This window comes from Lithobates pipiens, unplaced genomic scaffold, assembly GCF_037356315.1.
Source record: "Lithobates pipiens isolate NorthernLeopardFrog02 unplaced genomic scaffold, aLitPip1_a1.2 Scaffold_8, whole genome shotgun sequence".
Classification (NCBI taxonomy): domain Eukaryota; kingdom Metazoa; phylum Chordata; class Amphibia; order Anura; family Ranidae; genus Lithobates; species Lithobates pipiens.
Window position 1 is genome coordinate 536423187 of NW_027507903.1, and position 24991 is coordinate 536448177.

Consider the following 24991-nt stretch of genomic DNA (forward strand, 5'->3'; position numbering starts at 1 on the left):
TGATTTGTTCAGTACTCTGCAGCAGAGATTAAAATTATTCCCATAGTAGCTCATATCCTTATACCCAATATTATAAATCATGAGCATTACATGTAGGAAGCAACATTTGGAATTCTACTGGTACAATACAGTTTTTTTTGCCCATCTACTATATATATGTTGTGTAAATAATTTCTGAGGAAGTGATAGCTCTTTTTTTTTCTTTCTATGATGACAGAATAGAATTCATGCTAGACAGGGCTGCTGTTAGAAATCACAGGGCCCGATACATCCTACCTGACAGCCCCCCCCCCCCCTTACCAGCCAAAAGTGACTGAGGACATAGGTTTATCAGTCCCTTTCTTTTCTGCCTCAGCAGCCCAGATTAATGAATAGAAAGTACTCTGCGGCTTCCTGCTCATTCACAAACTGAAGCATAGTAAACACAGTTTACTATGCTTCGGTAATGAACACAGGTGTAATTGGTACCAATCGCTCACTGTGTTCATTCAGGAAAGGAAGGCACCAATAAATTACATATTTACCGGCCCCTTCCCCCACTCTCTATCCTGAAACATCTCCCTTTGTGCCTGCAGCTTCCTGCAGGAAAGGAGATCAAGGAAGCCAGAAGTGCAGACAGCAGATGGAAGGGGCGCATGTGCTAGGACCAATCCCCCTGAATTGCAGCCAGAGGGATAAAGAGGAGAAGCTGGCAGCCTAGCAGGGGGCGTGGTAGCAATTTGGCTGTATGCAGAGTACACAGCCAAATCTTTTGTGGTAAGCACCCATTTCTGTTTTAATGATATAATGTACCTTACCTATCATTCCATGTCTCCCCTCTGGTTCCCCATTCCCCAGTAAACAGACATTACCACATTCTTACGTCCTCATCTCAGCATGGCTGCCTCTCAGCAGCCCATAATTCCTTTCATTCACAGACAACAAAATAAATTACAAAGGAGAGGGATTGGCTCCAACAACCAATAGCCTCCTACACAGATTGTGACCTCACAGGAAATGAACAACACAGGATGTGAATGACCATATAAGGATTTGACAACACAGGCTGTGACAATTCAGAAACCCTTCCACCAGGGTTAGTTAAAGATTCAATACAATACAACACAATATAAAAGAAGGTGGTGTCTCTCCACAACAGGGGAGGCAGAAGAGGATCGGTGACTGCAATAAGAAAGTACAGCCGGCCCTCCTGCTCAGCAGGTGCCCGGGCCCCCCTTTTGAACTGGTGGTGCCTAGGCCCAGTACAGGAGGGCTGGTTGTACTGACTCTGTTTCCTAATATAAGTACAAGCCTTGCAAATGTAGGTGGACTCCTACATCACTGTGTCATCCAAGGCATGGTTATCCCAGAACTAAATGCAACTAGTAAGCTATCATTACAATCATTAAACACAATGCACAAATAATATTAAAAAGCAAAATATCTAAAAAAATGTGAACAAAAAGAACTTACATCTTTCAGTACGTATTTATCTAGATTCTTTAGTGTTTTCTCCTTCAGGCAGCCCTAAGGAAAATCATGAAAGAGAATTTAGGAGTGGTTTCCAACCTCTTTTGGGTATCATAGAACTGTGTTCACAGGCTTTAAAAACACCAAACTCCTGCAAAAGTGTTAGCCTTTTACACGTGTCAGCCTTTTGAGCACATTCAGATAGCAAAAAGCATTGGCACAGTTTAAATTAACAAAATTGTTAACTATTGTGATGCAGTGCCTTGAATACTTCATTTTGATGGAGCATGTAAAAACTCAGCTCATTAACAGGATCACCCAATTATATTGTCCATTTACATAACATAGTATGGCCCAGGCCCAAGCCCAGTCCCAGTCGACTAACAATATATGTGTCCCCCAATAAGCTGGTACAAGTAGCATATGGGTCCTCTGACAGGCATGTACTGGCCATCGGGACTACAGGGAGTTTCCCAGTGGGCCGATGGCTCAGTGGGCTGGTCAGGTGCAGTCCTAGAGCTGCTCCTCTCTGACAGTGAGTGATCGCGATTTCACTCCTGTTAGGAGGAACATCTGCCGTCACTTGCTGGAGAGAGCATTAGGCTTTCTGCTCCCTCCAGCCCTTCAAGGGGAGATAGACAGCTGTCAGACGTTCCATCCTCTTTCCCTTTATCACTTGTCACTTATCATATGACTGGAGAGAGGAATGAGAAGCTGCCTTCAAAACTGTGCGTACACGTGGGAGGGGGAGGAGAGGGAGGACACTGATGTAAGGGGAAGTGCTGATGGAGACACTCAAAATTAAAGTGGGCCGGTCATGATGAAGTCCAGGGCCAAATTTTTGTCCCAGTCCAGCCCTGTCCTCTGATCTTCCATACTTTTCTGCTTGTCACAAACATCTGGGTTTAGTCCAGGCCAAGTTATTGCATAACTAAGCTTGCTCACTGTTTGGGTTGAATCCTGATATAGCGTGGTCCTTTACCCTGAAGGGGTTACTTACAAAAGCACTACTCAGAAGGTAACCCATGGGTGTATATAAAGGGGGATAAGGGGGGGTACAAATCCCCCCCCCCCCCCCGAGCGTCCATGGCACAGCAACTTGAGGTTATAGTTGCACTTTACCCAAGGGGCTGTAGCCGCTGTTCCTGCTGCCTGTCAGACACAAGCAGCAGCAACTCAGAGTGGCGAAGGCTCTTATTTCCTCCTCGGCTCTGGTCGCATGACACAGTCTAGGGCGGTCTTCTCCTCACTTTGAAATGCCTGGTCGACTGGTGATTGTTTCATGGAGGGGAAAAAAATCTGTACTGTGGGGATCTGTATGGAGTGTGAGCTCTGTACTGGGGTGAGGCTTGTCCTGGTGTGAGGCTTGTCTTGGAGGGGGAGCTGTACTGGGGGGGAGGGGAAACCATAGTGGGAGAGTTGTAATGGGCAGGTGGGATCTGTACTGGGAGGAGGATTGTACTAGGAGGGAGTCCTGTACTGGAGAAGGAGCTTTACTGGGCAATGGGGCAGCTGTACTTGAGGGGGGCGGGGGGTCTGTATTGGTGGAGAACTGTACTGGAGGGGAGAGGTCTTCACTGGGTAGGGTTGTGTACTGGGAGGAGAGATCTGTACTGGGGGAGGGGATCTGTACTAGGGGAGATTTTAGCTTGGGAGGTCAATTCTTTTGTACACTGTTCATTGACCTGTGCCTTACACATGCCTGACCCCTACATTCTCTGTGTTACACACTCCTTACCCCTGCATTCTGCATGTTACACACCCCTAAGCCCTGTACTCTCTTCATTACACACTCCTGACCCCTGCATTCTGTGTGTTACACACTCCTAAACTCTGCAGTCTCTTCATTACACACTCCTGACCCCTGCATTTTGTGTGTTACACATTCCTAAACCCTGTACTCCCTTCATTATACACTCCTGACCCCTGCATCCTGTGTTACACATTCCCGTACCCTGTACTTTCTGCATCACACACTCCTGACCCCTGTACTCTCTGCATTACACACTCCTGACCCCTGGACTCTCTGCATTACACACTCCTGATCTCTGAATTCTGAGTTACACACTGCTAAACCCTATACCTTCTTCATTACACACTCCTGACCCCTGTACTTTCTGCATTACACACTCCTGACCCAGGCGCTCTGTACATTATGCACAAGCTGAACTGGACTCTGTGTTGCACTCTTGACCCCTGCAATATATACACTATGTTGTGTATTTAATTCTTCTGATTACTGCATTCTTTATGCTATATTGTACAGCAGTTGCTGGTCATTCATTAGTCAGTGATGTTAGTCAGGTTAATGAAGTGCTTCTTTAAGGTAGGCTATGTGCAGGCAGAAAAGCATATATAATGGCAGAGTTTGATTTTTTTGCAAATGATTGTTATGAGGTTTATTTCTGTCTGTTAGACTTATAACACAGTAATTAAAGAATATTGTTTGAGCACAAAGACTGTTGTTTGTTACTGTGTACATAATGAGTAGGCTCAAGTTTTAAGCCCCTCCCACTGTTAGCGCAATTTTACCAAACTCAAAATTCACCGCAGCACGCTGTGCCCACCACCTAATTATTTTTCTTTAGGTGCCCATGACTAATATCCCCTTTCCCCATGAAAATTATATATAGCCCTACAGCATGCTATGCTGCTAATGTCTGTTGTGGTTCACTCTCCTAAAAAAAAAAAAATACACAGTATCTCACAAATGTGAGTACACCCCTCACATTTTTGTAAATATTTTATTATATCTTTTCAAGCGACAACACTGAAGAAATTACAATTTGCTACAATGTAATGTAGTGAGTGTACAGCTTGTATAACAAGCTTGTAAATTTGCTATCCCCTCAAAATAACTCAACACGCAGCCATTAATGTCTAATAGTAATGGACGAACATATGATGGGACGGTTCGCGCGCGCGCAAATGTTTGGTTCGCTGCGGGTCCCATTTATTTTAATGGCAGGCGAACATGAAAAACCTCCAGGTCATATTTGCAGCCACAAAATACTTACTAGCTGTGCACACATAGTCCCACAACATGGACACTGACATACAAGAAGTTTTAAGCGAATCTGCGATCGACAAGCATTCTTTTTTTATCTGCGAAATTTCGTCAATTCAGGAGCGCATGAAGGCCATGGAGGAGAGGCAAGGCCAGGCTATGAAGGGGTTGCAGAGATGATCCTGCTATTGGAAAAGTTTCATAAATTTTTTATTATTTTTATATAAGTTATATAAATCGTTTATAGTATTATAACAGGCCCCAAAAATTAGGCATTCAACGGACATAAAAGGCCTTTTATGCCGCTGTATTTACCTAAGACAGGGACCATGAATTATTATGGGTGGCGGATATTTGTGGCCTGTCATAAGGAATTTGAATCAAACATGGTCTACTGGTCACATGTGTTGAATTCCTCCGAGATCAATGCCTCATTCATTTTTAGAAATGTGAGGTAGTCAACACTGTCGTGAGCTAGGCGAGTGTGCTTATCGGTCACGATCCCCCCAGCTGCGCCGAACGTCCTTTCGGACAGGACACTGGACGAGGGGCAAGCCAACAGTTCCATTGCAAATTGTGCAAGCTCTGGCAAGAGGTCAAGCCTGCCCACCAATAGTCCAGGGGTTCATCACTTCTCAGAGCGTCCACATTGGCCATTAACCCGATGTAGTTGGACACCTGTCGGTCTAGGTGTTCACTGATGCTGGGTCCGGATGACAGCTGTCGATGGGTCGGCTGAAAGAATGATCATATCAGAAGTGACCAACACATCTTCAAACCGCCCTCTTCTTGCAGGCGCTGTTGGATTGGTGCCCGCAACTGTTTCTCTGTGAGTGGAAATTCCTCTGCCAGGGCACTTAAAAGCAGAATGCAGCATTTCTCAAAGCAAGGCCTGGAAGTGCTCCATTCTGACAGCCCTCTGTGATGGTGGTAACATTTCCGGCATTTTTTGTTTGTACCAGACGTCTAAGTACGTTGCCAAACAATACTGGTCCTTGCCCTTTATGCTTTTTATACGGGGGTCCCTCTTAAAACACTGGAGCATGAAGGCCCCTCATTTACACTAAACTGGAAGCGGTGTGGTGGCCTGGCTCCTGCTCATTATCCAGGATAATGTCTTCCTCGTTCTCCTCCCCCCATCCACGGACAACAACAGGGATCCCAGAAAGGCTTAAAGCATGCTCTTCTTGCTCCTCCTCATTCGCCCCGACATCATTCTCCTCTGACTTCTCTTTAGACTCCCGTTGTTGACTTGTCTCAGCTGGGGTAGCCCCCCCCCCCCCCGGGAATTCATCCAGCATTGCGACTTCTTCATCTTCCTGCTCCTCTTCCTCGACGGCTTAATCAATGACATGACGCAATGCACACTCCATAAAGAAGGCGTAAGGTACAATGTCACTGATGGTGCCATGGCTGCGACTGACCAGTTTGGTGATCTCATCAAATGGCCGCAGAAGTCTGCATGCATCACGCATGAGCAGCCCCTGACATGGTGAAAAAAAACCAAGCTCCCCAGAACCTGTCCTGCCGCAGAGTTTGTACAGGTAGTCGTTAACTGCACGTTTCTGCTGGAGCAGCCTATCAAGCATATACAAGGTTTCGTTCCATCGCGTCAGGCAGTCACAAATAAGACGTCTGACGGCAGATTGTGTCGCCGCTGAATGTCAGCAAGGCGAGCCATGACCGTGTAAGATCTTCTGAAATGGGCCGAGATTTTCCTTGCCTGCCGCAAGACGTCCTGGACCCCAGGGTATTTGACAACGAATCACTGCATGACCAAGTTCAAGACGTGTGCCATGCATGGCACATGTGTAATTTTGCCCTGTTTCAACATGCTCAGCAGATTGGCACTGTTGTCGCACACCACTTTACCAATTGTCAAATTGAGCAGTGTTAGCCACTGATCTGCCTGTGAACGCAAAGCTGAAAGGAGTGCAGGGCCAGTGTGGCTCTTGGCTTCCAGGCACAACAGACGCAGCACAGCATGGCAATGTCTCACCTGGCATGTCGAATAGGTTCTGGGGATCTTGGGCGGTGCAGCAGAAGAGACGGTAGCAGCGGAAAAGGAGGAGTAATTTAAGGAGGAGAGGGAGGATGGCGCAGGAGGAGGAGAAGAAGAGGCAGACCTGCATGCAATCTGTGGCGGTAAAACCAAATCTACACAGGTGCCACGGGTTACATGCTTGATGACCATCTGAAGGTTCACCCAGTGGGCAGTAAAAGTTATATACCTTCCCTGCCTGTGTTTGCTAGACCACGTGTCTGTGGTCAGATGTACCGAGACTGTGTGCCAGAGATACATTCACTTGGTGCTGAACATGGCCATATAGCTCTGGTACGTCCTTCTGTGAGAAATATTTCCTTCCTGGGACCTCCATTATGGTGTTCCAATGGCCACAAATTTTCAAAAGGCCTCTGAATCCACCAGTTTATATGGCAGTAGTTGGCGGGCTATCAGTTCCGACAAACCGTTGGGCAAGAGGGTTATCCGGCGTCATAATTTTTTTATGCTCAAACTTTTGGCCCACAGAAGCCTGCCTTTTTCCAGAAAAACGTGAGGACGGCATGATGGAAGGTGGAGTGGAGGACAATTCTGAGGAGAGAGGAGAAGGAGAAGTAGAAGAGGCTGGACAGTGAGAGCCTGGAGTGTGGCTTTGTGGGTTCTGTGATGGGAGTTCATGTACCTTCTTAAGGCTTTACTCCCTAGGTGAGTGTTGGGCTTACCGTGACTTATGCGTTGGCTGAAAAGGCTGCAGATGGCAACACTATTGTCAGCAGCGGACACAATAAAAAAAGCCCACACTGCGAAGCCATGTGCCTGCGTCCTGGGAGTGCCAGATGTGACCGTACATGGTTGATGGCTCGCTCCTGATACATTAGCAGTCTGGTTTGTCCCTCCTGTGCAATGTAAGTTCGGCCTGCTTCTCCTCCCTATCTGCTGGTCCATCTCTCCCTCTGAACTCCCCTCCTCTTCCTCTCTTGTGGTCACCCACGTGACGTCCATAGACATGTCATCATCAACGTCAGCAACAATGGGGACCAACCTCCTTGGGCTGATCTGGCTACTGTCGTCAGACTGCCGAGTGGCGGTTGTTGCTACCTCCTCTTCCTGATCCAATGCCAAGAATGGCTGTGCATCAGAAATGTCTTGTGATGGATCAGAAAATAATTCATGTGACTCAAGCGGAGGGTATATGGTGATGTTGGTGGTAGTGTCTTTGGGGGTGCACATAGCAGAGAGTGAAGAGGGTGCAGATAGAGAGGATGAGGAGGGTGCAGAAGAGGAAGGCTGAGTGAGCCAATAAACCAAGTCTGGTCCCTCCTTTGACGTAATCGAATGCACCTTCTGCAACTTCCCACTTTGGCTCCGGCCTGGTGATCCTGCCCTACCCCTACCACCCCTGCAGAAGGGCCTGCCTCTTCCTCTGTCTGTCATTTTATTAAATGACCCTGTGACAAAAGTCTCTAGAGAAGTGCAGTATATGTGGAAGAAGCTATATAACACCCAGTTTCAATCTGTTGTTTTGAGGGGCCACTGGTCTATCACACCAGTTATAATAATTTTTTTCTAATTGCGTTTGTCACTCTTTGTAGTTGTAGTATCGCTGCAGAACCACTCAGTCAGCAGTCACAATGCTGCACAATATAAATCCACTATAATATGCTTTCTATATTTGAAAGTATATTATAAGTGTATTACACCCCGATATGCCCCCCAAACAATAGTACACCTATACCAGCCCTTAACAGGACTTTTGTGGACCTATTAGTTAGCGATTTGTGTCACTACAGTCTGTCCCTGCTCCACACAGCAACCTCTCCCTACACTGACAAAAGATAGAATGTTAAATGGTAGCCAGATCAGGTCTATTTATAAGGTAGCGGGTATGTCCATGTGCTGAAATGTCTCAATTGGCTGTCCTGTACCACATGATGGATGTGTCATGGGTTAAAGTTCTTCACAATGTAAAAGAATATGGAGGCCGTAAATAGCGCCATATGTTCGCCGGTTCGGCGAATAGTGAACGAGCAAAGTTTGCCGCAAACCGACCGCGAGGTGAACCGCAAGGCCATCTCTACTGTCAAAACCACTGGCAACAAAAGTAAGTACACACCTAAGTGAAAAAGTCCAAATTGGGCCCAATTAGCCATTTTCCCTCCCCAGTGTCATGTGACTCGTTAGTGTCACACGGTCTCAGGTGTGAATGGGGAGCAGGTGTGTTACATTTGGTGTTATCGCTCTCACTTTCTCATATTGGTCACTGGAAGTTCAACATGGCACCTCATGGCAAAGAACTCTGAGGATCTGAAAAAAATAAGAATTGTTGCTCTACATAAAGATGGCCTAGGCTACAAGAAGATTGCCAAGACCCTGAAACCGAGCTGTAGCATGGTGGTCAAGCAGTAGTTTAACAGAACAGGTTCCACTCAAAACAGGCCTCGCCATGGTTAACCAAAGAATTTGAGTGCACATGCTCAGGGTTATATTCCGAGGTTGTCTTTGGGAAATATGAGAGTATGAGTGCTGCCAGCATCCCTGCAGAGGTTGAAGAGGTGGGGTGGAATCAGCCTGTCAGTGTTCAGACCATACCCCACGCACTGCATCAAATTGGTCTGTATGGCTGTCGTCCCAGAAGGAAGCCTCTTCTAAAGATGATGCACAGGAAAGCCCCCAAACAGTTTGCTGAAGACAAGCAGACTAAGGACATGGATTACTGGAACCAAGTCCTGTGGTCTGATGAGACCAAGATAAACTTATTTGGTTCAGATGGTGTCAAGCGTGTGTGGTGGCAACCAGGTGAGGAGTACAAAGACAAGTGTGTCTTGGCTACAGTCAAGCATGGTGGTGGGAGTGTCATGGTCTGGGGCTGCATGAGTGATGCCGACACTGGGGAGCTACTGCCGCAGGGCAGGATTCCAACATAAAAACGACAGAGAACACCTCCAAGACAACCACTGCCTTGATAAAGAAGCTGAGGGTAAAGGTGATGGACTGGCCAAGCATGTCTCCAGACCTAAACCCTATTGAGCATCTGTGGGGCATCCTCAAATGGAAGGTGGAGGAGAGCAAGGTCTCTAACATTCACCAGTTCCGTGATGTCATGGAGGAGGGGAAGAGGACTCCAGTGGCAACCATTGAAACTCTGGTGAACTCCGTGCCCAAGCGGGTTAAAGCAGTGCTGGAAAAAAATGGTGGCCACACAAAATATTTCCACAATTTGGTCATTTTCACTTAGGGGTGTACTCGCTTTTGTTTCCAGTGGTTTAGACATTAATAGCTCTGTGTTGAGTAATTTTGAGGGGACAGCAAATGTACACTGTTATACAAGCTGTACACTCACTACTTTACACTGTAGCAAAGTGTCATTTCTTCAGTGTTGCCACATCAAAAAAGATATAATTAAATATTTACAAAAATGTGAGGGGTATACTCACTTTTGTGAGATACTTTGTATATATAGTATACTGTAAGGACTTTTTCCATTGCTAAATTTTCTAAATGAATGGGCTGCCTTAATGCAATGCAGGTTAATATGTAAAACACCATGCTGGATCAGTAAAGGCAGTGATTAGACAATAGAAGAGGAGAGGGCTACCACATGGCAGAAGTGATGGGGAACTGTGACTAGGTAATTTACTCTTCCTGGAATGGTCAGATTGCTTATAGGCTGGGTTCACACCGGAGCGATGCGGGAACGCCGCAAATCCGCGGCGTTTTCCCGCATCGCATGCCTCCCGTCGGCAGTTCACACTGCCCTATGCGGACTGCTGGGAGTGTCAATGAAATATTAATGACACCCCCAGATCAGTCCGCATATCGCAGTGCGATCTGCAAACTCGGACAGGGATCGGATCACATGGTATGAACACCCATGCGATCCGATTCTGCTGCGGACCAAAAAAGGGTCCTGTGCGAGTTTGCGGCGGGTGCGATGGGAATTCAGCCATACTATCTGTATGGCTGAACTCGCATCGCACAGAGATCGGATCTGATTTGCACTGCAGTGCGGTGCGAATCACATCCGGGTCTCCCACCCGCAGCGGTGTGAACCCAGCCATAAGGAATAATTTTGCCAGCCAGTTTGGTAAATTACCAGTTGCATGGCAACCCTTCATTAAACATAGTGTAGGCTCCAAATCTAACCATAACTAGATCGTTCTCCTCCTAAAGCGTTGCTTTTGTAGCCTCTCCATAACTCTGGACCTTGCTGTTTTCAGAAATACCTGAGGTATCCTTCCAAGATAAACTTTAAGCCCTACACAGAGATGAACCTCTTGGAGGTTTGCTTAGTTTTTTTTCTGGAACAGGCTAACAGCAGGGAGGATACACAATAACAATGAACATTAATTGGGAACAGACTGTAAAAACGTGACATTGTTCATGAACCCGTAATATAGCCAGAGGAAAAATGGATGTCTAAATGGCAACTGTGATGTAAATTCACATGAGTGTGTTGATGTGATGAGGAACGCACATCAGAGGCCTGGGCAGGGTTGTGTAGCATGAACATTGTGCCTCAGCACAGAAAGGCGTAGAGTGATGGTATTTATACACTTATCTCCTCCACACTGTGTTTCTTGTGACGTGCTGCCTACACGCATGATGAAGAGATAGTAAATATTCCTTCCAAACCCCTCCCTGGCTCTCACCGAATCATGCACATAGTCCATTGCATCTCGTATGTCCTGGAACATGCTCTTAAAGGACATGAACAGATTGCCGTGTCTGTAACCGGTGTCGTAGCTGTGGAGGAATTTGAGACACTGGGTCACTTGCAAATAAGTTATACATTTAAACATGTATCCATTTTTAAAAATGTGATTTTAATAATGTGTAAATGTGACCATTGAAATGTATATCATCAAAAGTATTGAGACACCTACCTTTACACACACATGAACTTTAATGGCATCCCAGTCTTAGTCCGTAGGGTTCAATATTGAGTTGGCCCACCCTTTGCAGCTACAAAAGCTTCAATTCATCCGGGAAGGCTGTGCACAAGGTTTAGGAGTGTGTCTATGGGAATGGTTGATCATTCTTCCAGAAGTGCATTTGTGAGGTTAGGCATGGATGTTGGACGAGAAGGCCTGGCTCGCAGGTGTTCTATCGGGTTGAGGTCAGGACTCTGTACAGGCCAGTCAAGTTCCTCCACCCCAAACTCGCTCATCCATGTCTTTATGGACCTTGCTTTGTGCACTGGTCCAAATCATTTGGTGGAGAGGGGATTATGATGTGGGATTGTTTTTCAAGAGTAGGCCTTGGCCCCTTAGTTACAGTGAAGGGAACTCTTAAGGTGTCAGAGTACCAAGGTATTTTGGACAACAGTTTGGGGATGACTCCTTTCTGTTCCAACATGACTGCTCACCAGAGCACAAAACAAGGTCCATAAAGACATGGATGAGCGAGTTTGGGGTGGAGAAACTTGACTGGCCTGCACAGAGTCCTGACCTCAACCCAATAGAGCACCTTTGGGATGAATTAGAGTGGAGACCTTTTCATCCAACATCAGTGCCTGAATGTACTTCTGGAAGAATGGTCAAACATTCCCATAGACACACTTCTAAACCTTGTGGTTCCCAGAACAGGGTGGGTCAACTCAATATTGAACCCTACAGACTAAGACTGGGATGCCATTAAAGTTCATGTGTGTGCAAAGGCACAATATAGTGTACCACTGTGCAACTACTGGGAAACTTGGTTGACAATGGAAGTCCCAGCAGTTACAGGTAGCCACCAGATATTATATAGATGAGCAATCAGTTCATAGAAATTAATGAAAGTTATGCTTGTGTATGAAGCAGTTTGTTTCCAGTAGGGATGAGCTCAAGCGTGTTTGCATGGTCCACTTGCAGAGCCCGCCAGAAAGTCGGCGCAGCGCTGCGCTAATCACAGGCAGTGAGACATTTCCCGATCTCTGCAGCCGCACATCAGGACAATGTCTCGCATTACAAGTGCACTTGGAAGTCCAGTCGCTGTAGGTCTGAGGGGAAGATCTGAAATGAGGGGAAGCTCTGCTGATTTTATCATCCAATCATGTGCAAGCTAAAATGCTGTTTTTTATTTTCCTTGCATGTCCCCCTCAGATCTACAGCGACTGCACTTGCAGTGCAAAGTGGATTTGCCTTCCATAAATAACCCCCCCCCCAGTGTCAGAATACAATAGCACAACAAAGAGGATTCTTTCATCCACTTCAATTGTGTGAATGGGGGAATCTGTTCATTTTTTACTGATCAGACGGCTGGCTAATAAAAAAAAAAAGTATCCATCTATGGCCAGCCTAACCCTTCCTCGCTTTACTAAAAAGTAATTTTGTTTTTGTCCTAATTAGAGAGATTTCTCATCACTTCCTGTACTCCTATACAAAATGCAAAACGCAATAAAAAAAAAGAAGAAAAAAGTTTTGGCTATGACTGGGCTTTAAAGTAAACCTGGACCCAGATCATTTATGATAAAGTATAGTATGCTATGCTAAAAAGGCAGTAAAAGCACTCTAAAAACACTCTAAAAAAGAACTCTAAAAACCAGCCCTCATTCATCTATGAAGCTACAAGTGCTGTGGAGAAATGTGGTTTTCAAAGTTGTCTTTTTTTTTTCTTTTTCTTTTTTTATGGTAAGTAGATCTTGGCACCTTATAAACCTAATGTAAACAACCAGCAGGTGTTTCTAAGCTTTTAGACAGCTACTGAAACCTCACTCTAGAGCCTTTGTTGTGATCTTTAAAATTTAATAACATTACATTAAGTGCCCGTTCACACTACCGTGACTTGTCAGGCGACTTAGTCGCGCTCCGTTCTGTACTATGGAACCGTTTTAATAGGAGCGACTCAAGTCGCTCCGACTTAGAAAAAGGTTCCTGTACTATTTTTGGGGCGACTTCAGGCGACTTGCATTGACTTCTATACAGAAGTCGTTTTGCAAGTCGGCGCTGAAGTCGTGTGCAGGTCGCGTCTGTGAGTCGCGCTGCAAGTCGCGTCGCCCCTGTGTGAACGGGCACTAAGAGTTTATGCACATGTACATGTTTAGACATTTTTTATTCCTGTTTTTCCGTGCCCAGGGAACTGCAGGTAATATGTACGCAGCTGTACTCTTGTACACACCATTGCTTCTTTTCATCAGCGTTTACCCATGCATATGCAAATGGAATATTTCCCAAACATGAAGCTTGCATGTTAGGTAAATATATCATACTCCATGCAACTAAAAGCCACTTTTTACTTAGAGTGGCTATAGTAAAGAATCACCCCCTATAAAATTATTACATGTTGCTTTACAGCCTGAAATGAAGACACCGTTTTGTTTTATCCAGCCGTATTTACTCAGTGCAACTTATCACATCCAAGTGAAAGATATAACACCAACATGTCAGAAAAAAGAAAAAAAAAATCAGTCTTGTGTGATTTCAGTGGTGTACCATAGGAAGTCCTGATAATAGACAGACAGGCACACAGAGTGTGCCATAAATCGGAGATCTGAGCATGCTCAGTGACCTAATTCTAAAGAACAAAAAGGATTACAACAATACTAAGCAAGTAAGGAGATATCTACAAGCTATTATGTAGCTGTAGGATGTGCTGTAGGAAGTCCTGATAACAGATAGACAAGCACATAGAGAGTGTGCTGTAAATCAGGGGAGATCTGGGCATGCTCAGTGACATCATTCTAAAGAACAAAAAGGATTACAACAATACTAAGCCAGTAAGGAGATATCTACAAGCAGTGTTCATTAGGGTTTTTTTATGCTGATTTACATGGGACAAAGTTGTGGGGGAGAGTTTACATGTCACTGAGCATGCCCAGATCTCCCCTGATTTACAGCACACTCTCTATGTGCTTGTCTATCTGTTATCAGGACTTCCTACAGCACATAACACTGAACTCCCAGGAGACTGCAGAATCATTCAGAGCTTCCACCTACACACCATGTGACCCCACATCCAGTGTAAACCTGGCCATTACTGCAGTCTTATCAGTTGAAGCTGATAAAACTGACAAAGGCAAACATTAGACAATCTGCACAAGTAAATACTATGAAATAAAACAAGTCAGCTATGAACAGGGAAGCAGTGTTGCCATAGAAACGTTGGATTGAGAAGGAGGCTTGGTAACAGTACAGGAAGTGCTCAATGTAAGGGCGGAAATACACCCCACTGTGGACTCAGAAAACAATACTTAAGATGGCGCTGCCTAACCCCTGGAAACAAGTTTTTTAACCCCTTGCCGCCGAGCGTACGCAGATGTGCGCACTCGGCTTTCGGGGGTCATACCGGGATGATGCCCGCAGCTGCAGTACCATTTTTCAGAAAGGGCGATTGGCTTTCCAGCTATAACAACCAATGCAGCTAAAAGCCGCTCGGCTGTTATGCCGGAGGAGCGGGAGGGGACGCCCCCCTCCCGCTGCCTCCCGCCGCTCTTACTGGTGCTCTCGTTCAATCGGGACCCCCGATCAACAAACCACTGCTTCTGGCGGCTAGGGCCAGACTGGAATGAAGCCATAAGTGGCTTCATTCCAGTGTCCTGATCATAAACACGGAAGCGATGTCATGACGTCATTTTCTGTTTACTCGACTGCCAATGGCTCCGGTTTAAAAAATATATACAGTATTCAGAATCAACAAAAATGGCGATCTGAATACTTTGAAGTGTAAAGGAGACCCCCGATCCCTCCATAAAGAGTACCTGTCACCACCTATTATTGTCACAAGGGATGTTTACATTCCTTCTGACAGCAATAAAAGAGATTAAAATTTTTTTGTAAAACAATTTATTAATTTTAAAATAACTAAGAATTATTTTTTTTTTAAAGTGCCCCCCGTCGCTGCGAGCTCGCGCAGCAAAGAAAACACATACGGAAGTCGCACCCGCATATGTAAACGGTGTTCAAACCCCACATGTGAGGTATCACCACGATTGTAAGAGCCAGAGCAATAATTCTAACACTAGAACTCCTCTGTAACTCTAACCTGGTAACCGTAAAAAATTTTTAAAGCGTCGCCGATGGAGATTTTTAGGTACCGTAGTTTGTCATCATTCCATGAGTGTGTTCAATTATAAAGTGTGACATGTTTGGTATCTATTTACTCAGTGTAACACCATCTTTCACATTATATAAAAAAACATGGGCTAACTTTACTGTTTTGGTTTTTTTTAATTCATGAAAGTGTCCCTTTCCCCAAAAAGTTGCATGTAAAACACCGCTGCACAAATATCGTGTGACATAAAATATTGCAACAATTGCCATTTTATTCTCTAGATTTTCTGCTAACAAAATATATATAATGTATGGGGGTTCTAAGTAAATTTCTAGCAAAAAATATGGATTTTAACTTGTAAACACCAAATGTCAAAAATAGGCTTAGTCATGAAAGGGTTAAAGTTTCTTTAAACAGCAAGTAATATGTGATTTGGGCTGGATTACAGTGGCTATAGTTTGATCATTACTTATTATAATGGACTAAATGAAAAGAAGCATCAGAGTGGGAGAGTTTACTTCCTCTTTAAACCACATTGAAAATCTGTGGAATGACTTGAAGACTGCAGTCTGGATGGGCAAAGTTAGTAGAGGCATATCGCAACAGGCTAAAGGCTGTAATTAAAGCAAAAGGTGGTTCAACAAAATACTGACATGAGGGGCTTGATCCTTTTTCCAACTCTGTGCTTCTGTTTTTAAATTGATTTATTTTTTCTGATACAGTGGTGTTATATCTTTCACTTGGATGTTATAAGTTGCACTAGTTAATACAGCTGGATAAAACAAAAAGGATGTCTGTCTTCATTTCAGGCTGCAAAGCAACAAAGTGGCATTACATTTTAACCACTTACGGACCGCCCGCCTTCGTCGGTACTTTGAAGAGGGATATTGTTGTTATGGCAGCAGCTAGCTGCCATAACCCCGGTATCTTCTTCTTCAGTGGTCGGTCCCTTTTCAGATAAAAGTGGTCTCTGCTGTGGAATCGCCTCAAGATCACTCTTATCGGAAGCGGGAGAAGGCCCCCCTCCCGCCACCCTCCGGTGCCCTCCGTGACTTACAGGATCCTTCAGTACCAGCGGAGGCAATCGGGTCCTGTCACGTCTGTGGTGTGGAAATGAGTGAGGGAAAGATGGGTCCCAGCCGTCTTCATACCGCTGCAGGGCGGCAACGATGTCAAAAAGTTACTTCTGTCCATAGCTCTTAAAGAGACTTTTTTTTTAATCAAATGACTTTTAATTTTTATTTATTTTTTGTTATTGCATTTGAGTGTAAATATGAGATCTGAGGTCATTTTAACCCCAGATCTCATATTTAAGAGGTCCTGTCATGTTTTTTTTTCCTATTAAAAGGAATGTTTACATTCCTTGTAATAGGAATAAAAGTGACACAATTTAATAAAAAAAAAAAAGAACAGCGTAAAAATAAATAATAATATATTTTTTTAAACGCGGCCCATCCGTGAGCAGCGGTCGCATGCGAAAACGGTGTTCAAACCACACATGTGATATATTGTCGCGATCGTTAGAGCGAGAGCAATAATTCTAGCCCTAGACCTCCTTTGTAACTCAAATCTTGCAACCTGTAGAATTTTTTAAACGTCGCCTATGGAGATTTTTAAGGGTAAAAGTTTGTCACCGTTCTACGTGCGGGCGCAATTTTGAAGCATGACTTATTTTTTCATTCAAAAAAGTGTATTTTTTCCAAAAAAAGTGCGCTTCTAATCCCTTGTACACACGGTCGGATATTCCGACGGAAAATGTCCGATCGGACCGTGTTGTCGGATAATCCGACTGTGTGTGGGCTCCATCGGACTGTTTCTGTGGGAATATTTGACCGACAAAGTTTTAGAGCTGGGCTATAAAACTTTCCGACAACATGATCCATTCGGACTTTGTCCGATTGTGTGTAGAGAATTCTGATCGGACAAAGTGCCACGCATGCTCAGATCAAATTCCTAGACCAAAGCTATTGGCTACTAGCCTGAACGTAGCCCCGTCGTAACTAAATAACGTCATCACGTTACGTACGATCGGATTTTCCGACAACTTTGTCCGACCGTGTGTATGCAACACCAGTTTCCGACAAAATCCGTCGGACAAAATCCAACGGATTTTGTTGTCGGAATGTCCGACCGTGTGTACAAGGGCTAAGACCGCTGCACAGATACGATGTGGCAGAAAGTATTGCAATGACCTCCATTTTATTCTCCAGGGTGTTAGAAAAAATAATATAAATATAAATAATGTTTGGGGGTTCTAAGTAATTTTCTAGCAAAATAAAAATGTTTTTAACTTGTAAACACCAAATCTCAGAAAGAGGCTCGGTCCTTAAGTGGTTAAAGGGGGTGATTCTTTTCTTTACACACTGTATATATAACAGGATCCCATTTTCTAGTTTGTGAGGCCCTGACCTCACAGTTGCCTCCTGGGAAGACTATGTCACCAGTGCCTTCAGAAAGAACTCGTCTGGTGAACCTCCTGCATTTATATTGCTAAAACGCTCTAGTTGAATTATGTTATATGTTGGTGTAATCTATAAACTCCAGTTAACATATATTAGAGGTACCCGCGGCAGTGATTTTCAAGGTGCTTTGGTCCTCACTAGTTTCTACCTAGTCTTGTATTTGTATTTTTTCCTGTTACATGCTTGAAACATACAAGGATTGTTCACTGCTCCATTATAAGATCTCCCTTTTCTTTATCTTGTTTTAAAAAACAAAAAAACAATAAAAACGATTGAAACAGAAAGATCTCGTCAGGACACTATGAAATCTCGTGAGATTTTGGAGAAAATACCCTTTCTCCCTTCTGAGTATGTATAGAGAGAATGGGTAGAGTGATGAGTGCACAGATGTCTTCATGTGGGGGCAGAAACCATTCTGAAAGGGGAAAGGAAGAGAGGATCCTCAGTCCTTACTAACAATGACCACCAGAAGAGGAGGGCAGGAATACAAAAGGAAATTTTAATTAATTTAAAAAAAGTGTTTTTAGAGGTTTTTTTTTTTTTAAATGTTTTAAGAAGTGCCTTTACTTTTTACTTTGAGGAAATGAGTGAAGGTCCACTTTAGAAATTTGTAAACAGGAAAACTTGCACTACCCAAGGCATAGTGGTGGTTGTTAAAATACCCCATTAGAACACTGAGATCCTAATCTACTGTAATGAACAAACCCCCAAAAATTGTGTACAGGTGGGAATATGTACTTTACGTATCGGGAGCAGTCAGTGAAGTAGTCCACCAGACAAGCATACAGATAGGTCTCTGTGGAGACAAAAGCAAACATCTCTCATCATTAGCTTCTATGAAGTTATATTACTACACCTGCCTGAATATACTATAACTACTACTATTGTTAGCCTTGAGTGCTTTTTCATCACTCATTGTGGTTCAAGACCTTCACCTTAATTGTCCTACATGACAATCCAATGAAGGACCAAGACAAATGGTTCCAGTGCTAGGATTACAATTGAGTACCCTCCTCAAACACAGTTCTTATCATAGGTAAAGAGATCATGTATTGTTCAGGCCTTAAAGTGGAAGTAAACCCATCAATTTAAACAGTTTCAAAAAATGGCATGCCGGGAATGCTAACTGCACATTGGCTGTGCTCTTAACCAAACTGTCAAACCACCCAATGGCTGGTGTCATAAAGGATCACATGTGCAGCACCATGGCAGCTGAAGATTAAACAGAGGCAAAGATGGCAGCTTCCGTGGATGAAAACGATAGGGGAGTTTACTTCCACTTTAAGAGTCAATGTGCTACTTTCAAGGCCAGTAGTTCCATATCTGTGACAAACAATGATAAATGCTGTTAGATTTACATCTCGTCAAACACCTATTGTGATAAAAGGGCAGGGTAGAGTATAACAAAACAAGTAAAAAGGAGTTTTTCATGGCATGCCAAGATTTTCAGATATGTTGGAAAATCTTGGCACATCCCAATGCTGACTGTTCTCTTTAGTCTGAAGAAAAGGCAACAAAGAATTCACAGAATGTGCACTGCTTCTATCACTTAGCTGGGAATTTAATTATGATTGGTACTGATTGCATGCAGACAGTTTTTTGCCCATCTCTGTCCTAATCCTGACCAGTACTACAATTTCCTAAAGCTGGCCATACATGGTTCGAAATTCAGCCAGTTCAGCTGGGACCAGCCAAGATTTGATCCATCTATGAGCAGGCTGATTGATGGATTGACTTGGGTACAACCAGCCTGTCTGATTTTTACATTTGATTATCATTGTGCTCTGCCAGACAGGAAGGATCCTCATGCCCCCCCCCCTGGCTGAACACATTGGCGCTGCAGGGGAATGGAGTGAATTTCTTCCTTCCATCTGATAAACCGAAGGAAAGAAAATCAAATCATCTATGGGTGGCTTAAAGGAGAAGTGTAGCCAAAGCTCATTTGGCTGTACTTCTCCTATGGATCACAGGAGTGCAATTAGGTTTGCACTTCTGTGACCCGTTGTCAGCAGAGAGCGGCTGAAGTCTGCTCTCTGCTGACATCACAGAAGTCGGTCCAAGGTCCGTGTCATCGCAATAGAATTCGTGATCCACCAGGTCCCTGGACTGATACCCGGCTCAGGCTCTCAGCCGTTCCACCCCCTCCACAGCTCAGCACTCCTGTGAGCGAGGAGGGGGCAGAGCACAGAGCTGTGACAGTCAGAAGCTCTCTGCTCAGGGAGCTGTCAGAACCAAGATCGTCAGTGTTCAATCGCTCAGTTCTCAGTGCAGAGGTACCGGGGGACAGATGCAGCATCAGACCGATGCTGCATCCACCTAGGTAAGTACTAATCATCAAAAGAGCCCAAACCCATACTTCTCTTTTAAGTCTGCCTTCACTCTTAAGCTTGCCTTCTCAGCTATGCTGTGGATCTCTGTGACACATGTGAAAGCTTTGGGGGAAGTTGATGAACACATTCCTTACCTGACAGATTAAATAGAGTATTTAGAACATGGAACCTCTTGGTGTCATCTCTTTGGATGAATTTGTTGGGGTATTTACTCCAAACCTCGGCCCTGAAAGTCAAGGATAGAAAAGAGAAGGTGACAATCAGAGTTGACTGATTAACAAACTTTTTTTTTGCCAGTTACATCAGATGACCGACAAATGCTAGCAAATGATCTAAACACACAACACGCTATATTGTATCATATTGCTTTCCAATGTGCACAGTAGACCACCATTTTTGTCTTGAGGTTACAATAATCAGTCATAGTGACCCAACCTGGCTAGTAGTATTTACTTTGCTACTTTGTTTGGCCGGGCTGTCTGATAAAGTTTGATGTTATCCATAGGTATCAGGAAAATCTTCCAGTCCTGTCAAAACCCCATGTAGCGGACTCAAGACTCCTTCCTCTAAGCAACAAGGGGAAGATGATCTCTCTGTTGCTTGTCTTGACATACAAGTTTATTTAATAAAAATCCCCAGTGTGTAAGGTCAACTTCACCCAAGCCAGATATTTCACCCTGGTTCTTTTATCTTACAAAGGTTCAAATAGTGAGTTTGTGTCTTTTCATCCTTCCATTATTTGTTTTTTTTTCTACATCCTGGAGAGTTAATCAAGAAATTGTGACATCGTCTTTTATCTAGGTGATGGTTACACCAATTGAACAGAACTGGGATTTTTTGTGAAAATATCTTACTGTACATCTGGAGTCCCTGATAAAAACGAAAGCATATAATACTGTTTATCAGCAACCATAAAATAGTGCTGAAATATTCTTTTTTGTTGTGGCCACTATTTTAAACCACACTTCACATGCCACCAATGCTGATATCTAAGTACACAATTGCCCTACCATGTATAGTGATTAATGGCCTTCGCTATGAAAATGAATTACTGTGTAAGGGCCCCTTCACACTGCTACCATGCATTGTGGTGTGTTACTGCATACGCATTATGTGGTATTCTGCCTCCTTGGTGCCCCAGAACCACTTTTCAAAATCAAATCCATTGAATTGTGATCTGCAAACTGTATTCAAGCCTTTGGAAAGCTTTTAATCCAGAGTGCAAGTATTAACTATCCATAGGATAGATGAAGCATTCACAATTGTTAAGGCATTAACTTGCAGGCCTTAAATGCAAAATATGGCATGTTCCAGAAGTTTCTTTGTTTGTAGGAGATTATTCACATATGTTACTTATATAGGACACACATCTCCCTTTTTGCCTTATATAGGGGTGCATTTAACCACTGAACCAGGAGAGCAGTTAAAGGTAGTGGTGGCAGCATCAAACCTCAAAATAATCAAATTGTAATAATTTTTCCTGGCCACCTCGGAACATCTGTGATTGAATTCAGCAAGGTGAACTGTAGGGTGAAGGAGGTACAGGGAATGTTGAGAGAAAACAAAAGATTTTATAAAGTTTAGGAAACATGAAGCCATCTCCCCCTTTTTTTCCGGTGGCCTGTACAGTTGACAATTCAACATATAGGAAGCTTTATAACAGACCACTATTTTTACAAAAATAATCACGTGTCAGCATTTTATTATACTTGAACCTAATTACTTTTTTCACATCATTATTATTATTATACAGGATTTGTATAGTGCCAACAGTTTGTGCAGCGCTTTACAGAATCAGGCCAGACAGTACAGTTACAATACAATTCAATACAAAAGGAATCAGAGGGCAATATAAAACAGATACATTGAAAAAGGAATTTCTCCATATTGCAACAATTAAGAAGAAAATAAGGTTGGTCCACTTGTTAAAAGGTCTTCTATTATAGCTGTTTTATATAAGCAATTTATGTTTAAAAGGGCTGTAAACCTTAGTGTTTTTTTCACTTTAATGCATCCTGTGCATTAAGGTGAAAAAACACCTGCCAGTGACCAGTCCCCCAACTTACCTGAGACCTGGAACTTGACCTGGTGGGGACACGCTTGTCTATCTGCTGGGGGTTCTTGGCTCTTGATTGGCTAGATTGATAGCAGCGCAGCAATTGGCTCCTGCTGCGGTCAATCAAATCAAATCCAATGATGTGGGGGCGGGGCTGAGTCATACATTTGGCGGCCATATGGCATACGCAAGGTAACCCCCTCGGGAGAGTGCTTCTCCCAGGGGGTTATCTGATGTGGGGAGGAGCTGCGAAAGCCACTGGGGGACCCCAGAAGAGCTGCACAGTGGAGGTATGATATGTTGTTATTTAAAAAAGAAAAAAAATGAACCCTTACAATCACTTTAATGATTATTGTTTGTATGAAGGGTGTCAGTAGGGTGAAAGGGTTGTACACATCATGACACAGGTCAATGGAGGAAACTGTCAGAGGACAAAGAGGAGACTGAAAGGAATCCTGGCCACTGGACAATGGATTTATAAATAGCAATATTAAACCCTCAGGGATCTGCAGGGCAGTATTTAGCATCATGACAGCACCCCAGTGACATCTTACTCACTCCAGGCCCAGATTTCCAGGCTCAGCTTGCACTGGCTCCCGTCACTCCACTCAATAGGTGTGATTTGTATAGATGTCTATTCACTTACCCTTTCAAGAAACGGAAGCCATGAACACAGACAAGTACGTTCCCATTAGAATCCACTTTCAATAGGTTTCCATAAAGGCTGTCAAACACTAGGCCCCTGCCAGAGAAAAGAATATCATTACCCTCCATGGTGGCATAAAGCAGAGGAACATATATCAACTTGAAAAGTTACTATTGTGAAACAAGCTTTCATTTATGATGGATCATTGCTGCAAAACTATATGTGCAGAAATTTACATTTCTTTTCCTTTGTGGCCAATCCTGCTCCTTTGTATACCATAGCAGAGTAATAAGAAATAAGGGATGTTCTGCTCTTTCGATGCATGAGTTGTATTGCAAGTTAGCAGGTTGTAATGGACAGGGTTGCCAGTTATACATTTAATATTATTTAACTTTTTAGTGGATGCTGGAGAACTAAACCACCTGACAATTTCTTCAGAAACAGAGTGGGAAATTAGGAGATTATATAAGAAGTCATTGACTGATTTGGCCCACCATCACTTATGTATGGATTGGCCCTTTAGAGTAAATCTGTTATGTCAGAATTATGGGAGCTAGCTACTATGCTGAAAATGTTAGATGCTAAGCTGTTCTTATTCTTATTAATTGACTTCAACACTTTTACACTCTCTGGCATTGGAGCTGTGTCAAAGTCGGATAAAAGTAGTGAAGGAACCTTTTCTGAAGTGGCAGCGACTTCAGTAGTGTTAATTAGAACGGCACTCATAGGAGATACATGTCCTGTGACTTTGGGTCTCAAAGTTGGATCCTAAGTCGCAGAAGTCTGAACCAAGCCTCAGTGGCAAAAAAGAAAGGGAGAATAATACATTTAACACAAAAACACACAATGGTTCTAGTGACCATATGTTCAGCCCTTAAAGTGGTTGTAAAATCAGAAGGTTTTCTATATTAATGCATTTTAATTGGCTGATTGGCTGAGACACTGTGCCATTGGCTCCAGCTGCTGGCAATCAACCTCGGTTAGCCAATCAGGAGAGAGAGGGGGTGTGGCCGAACCACAGCTCCATGTCTGAATGGATACATGGAGCTGTAGCTCAGGTGCCTCCATAGCAAGCTGCTTGCTGTGGGGGCACTCAACAGGAGGGAGGGGCCAGGAGCTACAGCCAGGGACCTGAGAAGAGGAGGATTCAGGCTGTTCTGTGCAAAACCACTGCACAGGGTAGGTGAGTATAACATGTTTGTTATTTTAATAGAAAAAAAAATTAGATTTTACAATCACTTTAATGTGCCACCTTACAAACTAGAGGGATAAGGAGTAGGAACAAAAAGGTGATAAATCATCTATATTTGAAATGAAATACAGTGGTGCCCCGTCCATTAGGGGTGCATGGGCCCTGCCCCCCAAAACATGTTTCCAGGCCCCTAATCTACATGCACCCGATTGGCTGAAAGGACAGGCAATCCTAGGAGGTGGAGTGAGGAGACGCACGGCGGAAGCCGCCATGATGCAGAGGAGGGGGAGATGACCACATGTCGCCTGTAGGAGTGCTGCCTGCCCCGAAACCTAGATGGGGTAAGTGCGGGGCTGGATGGCCATGCAGGAGGGGGGGGGTGTGCTGGTGACCCAACCGAGCTGGGGGGTGTGGCAGTGTGTTGGTGGGGGACTTGACACCAGCTGACAGGGGAGGTGGTTGTTTGCCCCCCCAAAAAAAAAAAAAAACACTGTTCCAAAAGTTAAATACAGTCTTCTTTTCTAAAAACTGTCACTGCTTGCTTGCTAATTTTAACGCAACTTTGGGGTACTCAGACCTCATTATCCTCACACTCTGTTGAAAATGAATAAATCAGAAAGGGAAATATCAGTTAGACCATCAGAGACACAATATAATAACTGTATAGGAAGATAGGAAGTAATATTGGCACCTAGAAGTTATGGCTGGTACACACGGTAAGCTTTTTTTTTTCAACCCAGTGGGGAGCTTGGTGTGCTTTTGGCTGCAAGCGCTGATCGGATGCTGTTTTTCCAGCATGCTTGTTTGACAGAAGCCGGTCGTGAGATCAGCTTCTGTCAGACCAGGAACTGTACACATGGGCCGGTATGTGCTGAAG

General features: G+C 43.9%; 1 protein-coding gene across 3 annotated transcripts in view; it reads right to left on the reverse strand.

Annotated features, from left to right (window-relative positions):
* LOC143960753 (cytosolic purine 5'-nucleotidase-like) overlaps positions 1-24991 on the reverse strand; it is a 99950-nt gene that overhangs the window by 42222 nt on the left and 32737 nt on the right. For all 3 annotated transcript variants that reach the window (XM_077469595.1, XM_077469594.1, XM_077469596.1), the window contains exons 4-8: positions 22923-23018; positions 20355-20446; positions 18629-18686; positions 11108-11201; positions 1453-1506 (exon numbers count right to left, since the gene is read on the reverse strand). In XM_077469595.1, the coding sequence (XP_077325721.1) occupies positions 1453-1506; positions 11108-11201; positions 18629-18686; positions 20355-20446; positions 22923-23018 (394 nt within the window). The remainder of the gene's footprint in view (positions 1-1452; positions 1507-11107; positions 11202-18628; positions 18687-20354; positions 20447-22922; positions 23019-24991) is intronic.